This window comes from Cyprinodon variegatus, unplaced genomic scaffold (assembly GCF_000732505.1).
Source record: "Cyprinodon variegatus isolate N-32 unplaced genomic scaffold, C_variegatus-1.0 Scaffold330, whole genome shotgun sequence".
Lineage (NCBI taxonomy): Eukaryota > Metazoa > Chordata > Actinopteri > Cyprinodontiformes > Cyprinodontidae > Cyprinodon > Cyprinodon variegatus.
Genome location: NW_015150783.1, coordinates 298,444 through 307,951, shown reverse-complemented (window position 1 = coordinate 307,951; position 9,508 = coordinate 298,444). Strand labels below are relative to the sequence as shown.

The 9,508-nt window shown below is 38.4% G+C and overlaps 1 protein-coding gene across 1 annotated transcript in view; it reads left to right on the top strand.

The window, feature by feature from the left end:
* The first annotated feature begins 1,592 nt into the window (after positions 1-1,592).
* The window catches only part of sart3 (squamous cell carcinoma antigen recognized by T-cells 3), a 21,728-nt gene continuing 13,812 nt past the window's right edge, over positions 1,593-9,508 (top strand). Inside the window, exons 1-11 of the mRNA XM_015385052.1 lie at positions 1,593-1,795; positions 5,355-5,481; positions 5,576-5,680; positions 5,767-5,951; positions 6,089-6,194; positions 6,441-6,565; positions 6,672-6,827; positions 7,180-7,318; positions 7,444-7,551; positions 7,628-7,705; positions 7,951-8,009. Of these exons, the coding sequence (XP_015240538.1) occupies positions 1,604-1,795; positions 5,355-5,481; positions 5,576-5,680; positions 5,767-5,951; positions 6,089-6,194; positions 6,441-6,565; positions 6,672-6,827; positions 7,180-7,318; positions 7,444-7,551; positions 7,628-7,705; positions 7,951-8,009 (1,380 nt within the window). The 5' untranslated portion in view covers positions 1,593-1,603. The remainder of the gene's footprint in view (positions 1,796-5,354; positions 5,482-5,575; positions 5,681-5,766; positions 5,952-6,088; positions 6,195-6,440; positions 6,566-6,671; positions 6,828-7,179; positions 7,319-7,443; positions 7,552-7,627; positions 7,706-7,950; positions 8,010-9,508) is intronic.

Here is a 9,508-nt window from a genome sequence, read left to right as displayed (position 1 = left end):
TATATATATATATATATATATATATAAGCAGAGGTGAGGAGAGTATCCAAAACTTTTATTAGAGTAAGATTAGAACCTATTTAATATATTTCAACTGAAACTAGAAAGTAGTTATCCAATAAATTACTCAGGGTTAATAATTTTAGACATAGACTCTTATACTTGGACAACTTTGATTGTCAATTTGTATACACAGAGTGTATACAAACACACAGAGTGTATTAAATATATATGGTGCAATTCTGTTATGTTTTGGTTTGTTGTTTAATGCAGAGTCTGTGACATGATTTAGAGTTTTCTGAACAGTTCAGCTCTCTGATGGCGGTGGGGAAGAAGCTGTTGCAGAATCTTCTGGTACTGCATCAAATGCTGCGAAGCCTCTTCCCAGAAGGCAGCAGGGAGAGGGGTCATTGATGATGTTACGGGCTCGGGACACGCAGCGCTGGGATGAAATGTCTTTATGGAGGGAAGGGGAGCCCCGATGATCCTCTCTGCTGTTCTGCTTCTAGTCTGAGGCGCTGCAGCCTCCACACCACACAGTGAGACAGCTGGTCAGAACGCTCTCTATTGTTCTTCTGTAGAAGGTCATGAGGATGGGTGGGGGCAGGTGGGCTCTCCTCATCCTCCATAGGAAGTACAGGCACTTTTGTGCTCTTTTGATCAGTGAGGTGGTGTTTAGAGTCTAGGTGAGGTTGTCTGTTATGTGCACCCTCAGAAATTTGGTGCTGCTGTCCACTTCTACAGCTGAATAGTTGATGAGCAGTGGAGCATGGTCAGGCCAGTTCTTCCTGAAGTCAACGATGATCTGGTAGTCCTGGTCGTTGTCATATCTGATGAGGCCCACCACCGTAGTGTCGTCTAGGCACTTCAACATGTGAATGGAGGTGAACCTGGGCAAACAGTCGGCTGTCATCAGGGTGAACAGTAGGGGGCTCAGTATGCATCCCCGAGGGGAGCCTGTGCTTTGAGTGATGACATCAGAGGTGTTCTGTCTGACTTGGACATACTGAGGCCTTTAAGTTTGCATGTAGAATGGCTTTAATAAGCTATTGAGTAATTGCTGACTCTTGCATAGGGTAGACAAAAATTTCACTCAAGTAAGAGTAGCAATACTTTCACAAGAATTGTACTTGGGTAAAAGCCAAAAGTACAGTAAAGTTAAACTACACCTAAAAGTAAATTTTTTTTGGAAAGCTACTCAGTAAATGTAACCAGTTATTATCCACCTCTTGTTATAAGCAGTATTATGACTGCTTACATTCTCATTTTGGCAAAATAAAACTCACTAAAAATAGTAATCACTCAAAGCAATACATTTATTGATTTGCAGAACTAAATTGTGAATTTAAACGATACTTATACAGAACAGTCAAACTATTAAGACTGCTGTTTCACTTTTAAAGGTGTTTTTTTTTTTTTTAAATAATACTGAAAACAAAAAATATCTGACCAAATGCATTTTACGTGAAAAAAGGTGTAATATTAATCTAAACCAAATTTTAAAACAATGAGATGTGTGGTTTAATTCTATGCTACAACGGCCTGCCATATCCTGGACCTCGTCATCGTGTCGCCTTGTTACCAGGCAGACAGCATTTCCAACATGGCAGCGCCAAGCAACGCAGAGCAAACGCAGTTGCAAGATATGGAGGAGGAAGAAGCGGAGATGGAGGAAAGGGATATGGAGTCGGACGAAGAGGAGGGCATGGGGTTAGAAAACTCTGAAGACGAAGAGGACGACTCGTCAGAGGATGACAAGGAAAATGAAGCCGAAATCCAGCGGTTGGAGGAGCAGGTAACTTGGCTTCAGCTGTTTGGCTAACCACTGTTAGCCGAGCAGCTAATGAGAATGAATGAGTGATGAACACGGTCAGTACCTGGGAAATAAATATATATATAGCAAATGCAGAACTGATGCGGATCAGAAAACAAGAAAGCAGCTACTTTTAGTGGTCTTAAAAATATTTAAATAGTCTAATTGAATTAGTCGTACTAGATCCTGCTAACGCGTGATGCTAACATCCTTACCTAAATCATCCCGCCTTTTACTCCTCATGATGGAATCTAAATATATATTCCTTTATAAATGTAGTAAAAAATTGTTATTATAACACATTACCGTCCGGTATGTAACTAATAAACACTTGTACCCTCAACTAACATTGTTGCTAATAATGTGGCTGCAGTTATACTATCATTATCTAATCATAGAGACTCCAGGGCTGCCAACTTGTCACCAAACCTTGGGGTGAGATTTTGAAATAGTTTGACAAGAAACCCTGTTAGGATTCGATCAAAATGCTCTGAGGACAGGTGCAGCTATAGGCTGGAGGTTTTTTAGAGGATTTAACTGAAACAAAGTGTCAGAATGTGGGATTTTTATATCACAGTAAATGTTACTGAGTAACAATAAATGATATGTAGTTGTGTGAAACATTTTTCTCACAATATCCATTATTTTCTATATTCTGGTAGTTTTTAAAGAATAGAAGTAGAGAAGTATGGGCCCTACTGAAATACTTGCATCTTAAAAATACCCTAAACTAAGAATTTCACAGCTTTGTTTATTGATTATTCTAGACTTAGACTTAGACTTAGACTTGACTTTATTAATCCCTTGGGATTACTCCCTTCGGGAAATTGTATTTCCAGTAGCAGGAAAAATTGCACATATAAGAAAAAAAAAAAAGAGGATGTTTAGACACAGTATATACAATAGAAAAATAAAATAAATTAAATAAGGTGTAGGAAGATGTATTGGGGGATGAGGATAGACAAATAAATACAGAGGGCTATAGCAAAAACAATGACTTAAATTAACAGTTATGTAGTGTATTGCACTTGAATGGTTGAGAAAAAAGAGTGTCCAGATTATAAAAACCAAAGCGAGTATCTACAACTCCTTCACTTCTGTTCTCTTAACCCTATTTCCTACTCCCCCCCAGAGAGGAGTTATAGAGCCTGATGGCATGAGGGACAAAGGAGTTCCTGAGTCTGTTGGTCTATGCAGTTTAAGTAACATAACCCATTGGAAACTAATAAGTTATCACTGGATTACTGGCATTAATACAGGAACCAGTGCAATCGAAATCCATGCAAACTAAACTGTATGAATATTTGGTAATAGGCTAAGGATTAAAAAGTTTCATTCATTATGTTTTAGTTTTTCTTATACCGTAATTGAAAAAACAGCTAAACAATTCATACCCTCAAGGAAGTGGTAGATTTTATAAAAACTCACCATGACACAAAACAGCACTTCTCTGGATGTTTCATTTGGAAAATGTGAAGGACATTACGGTAAGTTAACATATTCAATGGGCCAAAATAAGGATAAATTAATTAGATAAGTAATAATAAAATGAGAACATCCCCGTGGTTCTCCCTTTATGTATCTTGGATAACCGAGTTGTCCTGCACATCCTCTCTGTATGTGGTTGGTCTTTTCTTGGGTGGCTGATCTTTTGAAAAATAAAATGCAATGGCTCTTTTTTTCTTTTTGTGGAGCTTCCATGGGTTTTGGAGGCAAACCTAAACTCAAGTGCTAGGTTGCTTAAAATCTTCAATAATTTACAAAGAGAATTATCCTAGTGCAGATGAGATAAGATAAAAATTAAACTGACATACCTCGCAAGAACTGTCTTTGTTCAATATCTGGCACAGTGAATAGGTGGGAATACAGACTGGATATGAACCTGGCAAGTCCTTGTGTGTTAGCAGTAAGGTTGTATTAAAAACGCGGACTGAATTTTGATCACCATGGTATTTTTATACATAAATAAGTGAAACGGAGTTGAGTTTTAATGTCTTTCATTTTTTAGTGTGAGAAATTGGGAATATGGAGTAAGAGTGTGTGAAGACACTGAGATGGGTGAGTCTCACTCCCAATGGGTGAGAGTTGACAACCCTATAGAGAGCTAATTGAATTTCTTTTTTACTGCCGTATAAACTGCTGTAGCCTCGAGCTTACAGACTTAACTAAATCTGACTCACCATATCAAGCATAAAGCAATAATTAAAGTAATGTAAAAAAAAAAAAAAAATTTATTTATGTTATTCAACATAAATGGCTTGTAATTATTTATGTTGGCCAGTTAAGGTCTTAAGCATAATTATGTCCAAATAATTAACTAAATAGGCATTTGTAAAATTTCCTCAAAATCGTAATCGTGGTTATTTGGGTAAAGCAAAGCTGTTTGCAAATGAATGCAATTAGACCCTGATCAGCTAATCAACTTGAATTAAAACATCATGTTATTTATACATAAATCTAAAGCAGACCATTATATAATTGGTTAATTATATAATTACTAATTATCTTTATTTGATAGATTATATCATTGATAATTACAGTTATTATTGGTATCTGAAACATTTATTGATGTTTCACTGTAATGTTAAGCAGAAATATTAAATAAGCACAAAATAACACAGTAGAGCAAGACGTTATTGTTTTTATTTCTATTATACTACTAGGACACACACATGAATGACTCTGGTTAATTCAGGACTACAGAGTTTTAGAAAGAGGTACAAAAAAATAAATTTAGATAAATGTAGTGAACTGCTGATGCCCTCTGTTATAAAACCCAAATCAGATGATGTGCACATAGAGAACATGTGGAGACCTGATCAGGGTCTGATGCTTAATCATTAAAATAACTCTTTAGTTTTTCTGGGGGGGAAAATAGCTTACCTTTTTGCAGATTTGACCCATCTCTAAACATTCAGCACATCAATTTTATTCCTCATTGCAAAAATCGGTGAGCTAGCCCTTTTCCGCACAGCAGGACATGGTAGACAACACTGTCCTGTTGTTCATCTAGATTTTTTTTAAATTTAAGGTAAATGAAATAACCCTAACATGTTTGTTAATCAAGTTCCCAGAATGTCATGAATCTGCTAGAAAAACTTAGTATTCTGAGTTTGGCTCAGCTGCCTTTTATTGAAGAGCTTTAAACTGTAAGAATAGTTTGAATGCAGCTGTTTCCTGGAAAGTAAGCCCTCATTTAGATTTAGTTAGATTCATTTTTTGAAAGAAACTACCTTAATGATTTCTCTGTTCCTAAGCAGCTACAGGAGCTTGGAGTGATGCTCATTAGAGGATCTAAAGATTAGTTTGCTTTTGCTACAAATTTTTTGTGCAGAGGAAAATGCTGCCAACTTTGAAGCGAACAAAATATTAATATACAAAAGGTTATTAATATATCTAATAGTTATATATATTAATATATAATGTTATCATTTCTAAAATGGCTACAAAAGTCTACCGACATACACAAGATGTTTACTTTTTTTGTCTGAAGCTTCTGTCAAACATGATCGCACCTGTTTCTGTTAATGATTGTTTGCAGCTTTCGATCAATGCCTTTGACTACAACTGCCATGTGGACCTCATCAAACTCCTCAAGCAGGAGGGAGAACTTCTCCGCTTGCGAAAGGCAAGACAGAAGATGAGTGAACTGTTCCCTCTAACTGAAGGTTTGTTTATGACCGTTGCAGTCCAGAGGTCAAAGGAGGCAGCATTTTTTAATGATTTGCTGCTAATTTTCTTTCTTTTTTTTTTTACTTTCAGAGATCTGGCTTGACTGGCTCAAGGATGAGATTCGCTTGTCAGAGGAGGATTCAAACCGAGAGAAAGTGTATGAGCTGTTTGAGAGAGCTGTGAAAGACTACATCTGTAAGTGGGCCACCTCCAGTGAGCCTTTTGTTTGAAAAACAAAATGGAGATCCTAGCTTGGTTCTGATGCTTTGTTTTCAATTCAGGTCCAGAAATTTGGCTGGAATATGCCCAGTATTCAATTGGGGGCATGGGGTCACCAGGTGGGATAGACAAGGTGAGATCCATCTTTGAGCGGGCGGTGACCGCGGTCGGGCTTCACATGACCAAGGGACAGATGCTGTGGGAAGCATACAGAGAGTTTGAGAACGCAGTTTTGTCCACAGTGCAGGTTTGTTTTCTGATCTCTGCATGATATAAATATAAATGATTGTTAGTATAATGGAGAAGTATTCCTGCTGCTATGTTAAAGTTTATATAAATTCCTCTAACGTGTTGACGTTCCCGTATCATTTTCTCTGCTCCCAGCCTCCCCCTGGCAGGATTCCCAGCCGTGAGGAGCAGGAGCGGCTCAGCACTCAGCTCGAGCGTATTCATACGCTCTTTCGCCGCCAGCTGGCCATTCCCCTCATGGGTAAGCATTGCAACTCTTCCATCTGGATGAATTGCTGTAAACTGGAAGGGATTCACGTTGGGATCAATAATTACAAACTGACACTCTTTAGTCTGTTGTAGATAAAGTTTGATATTTAAGTTTGTTTCATTGTCTGAAATTGTTTTTTTTCTCTCATCTAAAATGAATTGAGGCTTAGGCAGGATTTTGTGAGCATCTCTCCTGATCTTGCTCCTCAGTATAACGATGTGTTCTGTGGCCTTGCAGACATGGAGACTACCTATGCAGAGTATGAGGAGTGGTCAGAAAAGGGAGTCCCTGATACGGTCGTCCATCTGTACAGAAAGGCTTTGCAGCAGAACGAAAAGTGTAAATCTTATGAAGAGGCCTTGGTAACTGAATAATAAAAATCCTTTTCATCTGCTGTCCTTCAGCCCTTAATGCCATGCTTGGTTTTCTGCAGTACAAAATATCTCACCTGCACTTATCTTGCTGCAGTTGGTAGCAGAACCTCCCAAATTGGCCGAATATCAAGCTTACATTGACTTTGAGCTGAAGGAGGGCGACCCAGCACGCGTCCAGATCCTGTTTGAACGGGCTTTGGCTGAGAACTGCCTGGTACCAGACATGTGGACTAAATACACCACATATCTCGTAAGTATTGTCAGGGACTGACATCATCCATGACCTTCCTTAAATCTAGTTGTCAGTTTTGCTGGGAAACGCTTTACTTGTTTAGTGTAGGTGTTAAACTAAAGCTAACTTGTTTTGCCCTTGGTTTAATTAGACTTTTATGTGTATTTCCAAGAAATAAAAACAAGCTCATATTTCAATTTTATAAGTTTTAATTAATTTTTCTTTTGTGTCTTATGGTGTTGATATTTGCTGTTTTAAGCAACGCATCGAACTCTCACAATTGTGTTTGCTTTTTCTACAGTAAAAGCTGCTTGGCAAGACCATTCAGATGTTCTTTCTATTTTTTTATGATTAATTTCATTTTATTTAGGATCGTCAGTTGAAGATCAAAGATTTGGTCCTGTCCACTCACGAGCGAGCCGTCAGGAACTGTCCCTGGACCATGAGTCTATGGAAGAGCTACCTTCAGGCTCTGGAGAGACATGGGGCAGACCATCAGATTGTATCAGGTATCAGCTGACATGATGATTGACGGAGCACAATTTTGATGGAGTTTTTTTTTATTTGGGTTTCCTTTGTAAGAAACATCCAGTTGATTTTATAGTGTTGCTAAATCTCTGCTCCTTCTCCACAGATGTTTTTGAAAAAGCCCTAAATGCTGGTTTCATCCAAGCCACAGATTATGTAGAAATATGGCAGGCCTTTCTCGACTACCTGAGAAGACGTGTGGACTTCAGTAAAGGTTGGATCACCTCTTCAAAAAATAATTTGTTTTGGGCTCACTTCTTGCTCAGGGTTTTGCATTTCTCTTTTTCTAGAATCCAGTAAAGAGTTGGAAGAGCTACGTGCTGCCTTCGCTCGGTCTCTAGAATACCTGAAACAAGATGTTGAAGAACGTAGGTGAATTTCCCTGAACTTGCTTTGATGTTGTCTCAGGGCTGTTTACAAGACAAAAAATGTATGTATTTTTTAAACAGGGATATGTTGTCCAATCAATCCTTTGTTAGGAAGGATGGAAATACCTTGTTACGTTGTTATTGCTCGATCGATGAACAGTTTTTACGCAAAATTGGGAATATTGTATGAATGTATTTTCCCATGTATTTACTTTAAAATGATCCTCTATGTTGTGTCTCCCCAGGTTTTGGTGAAAGTGGCGACCCTTCTTGTGTCATCATGCAGATTTGGGCTCGGATAGAGGTAAGCAGGCTGTCTGTGACCAACAGTTTTTATAGAGTAATCATGTTATCATTTAGAGTTTTATGTAGAAATGCACTTATCCACTTTTTCTGATCCAATCCATTACCAATACCTGGGCTGAACGTATCGGCTGATACTGAACCAATTCAAATGCAGATAGGGCTGTGGGGTGTGAAGAAAATCTTATATCACGATATATTTGGGCTATAATCGCGATACACAATTTATCACGATATGTTTAAATTACCTTCAAAAACAAATGAGTGCATAAAATTGCACTGATATACTCATTCAAACTTTTGGTTTCAGATTTAAAATATTTTGTTTTAAACAGCTCAAAGCTTTTCACTAATAATACTGCTACATTATGTCTTTTTGGTTTATTAGACCTTTAACAAGATCCTAGCAACCAAACATGAAACGAAGCAAAAACATACAATGCTTAATAAAATGTAGACTTTATTTGTATTTCTGGTGGAAAATAAGTATTTGGTCACCCACAAACCAGCAAGACTTCTTGCTCTCACAGACCTGTAACTTCTTCTTTAAGAAGCTCTTCTGCCCTCTACTCATTACCTGTATTATTGGCACCTGTTTTAACCCGTTATCTGTATAAAAGACCTGTCCACAGCCTCAGTCACACTCAAAACTCAACCATGGCCAACACCAAATAGTTGTCGAAGGACACCAGGGAGAAATTTGTAGATCTGCACCAGGCTGGGATGAACCTTCCCAGCCTCCTGCAGGGAAAGAGCCAGGCGCGATCTCATCCTGTGGGGTCAAAATGATCATGAGAGTAGTGAGCAAAAATGGAGGGACCTGATGAATGACCTGCAGAGAGCTGGGAACCAAGTAACAAAGGCTGTCATAAGTAACACCCTACACCTAGAGGGATTCAAATCCTGCTGTGCCAGACGTGTCCCCCTGCTCAAGCCAGTGCATGTCCACGCCCGCCTGAAGTTTGCCAGTGAGTGTACAGATGATCGGGAAGAGGATTGGGAGAATTTCACGTGGTCAGATGAAACCAATATAGAACTCTTTGTTAAAAACCCAACTTGTCGTGTTTGGAGGAAGAAGAATGCAGAGTTGCATCCTAACAATACCATACCTGTGAAGCATAGCGGAGGAAACATCATGCTTTGGGGCAGTTTTTTTCTGCAAAGGGGATAGAAAAACTGATCGGTGTTGAGGGAAGAATGAACGGGGCCATGTATCGTGAGATTTTAAGTCAAAACCAGCGACAGCCCCAAAAACATCACTGCTCTAGGGGATATCTTCATGGAGGAATGGGCCAAAATACCAGCTACAGTGTGTGCCAACCTGGTGAAGAATTATAGGAATCGTTTGACCTCTTTCATTACCAACACAAGTTTTGTTCCAAAGTATTGAGTTTAGGGCTGCAACTAACGATTATTTTAAAAATCGATGAATCGGACGATTATTTTTTCGATTAATCGATGAATCAGACAAAAAATATTTTTTATATTAACCTCTTTATT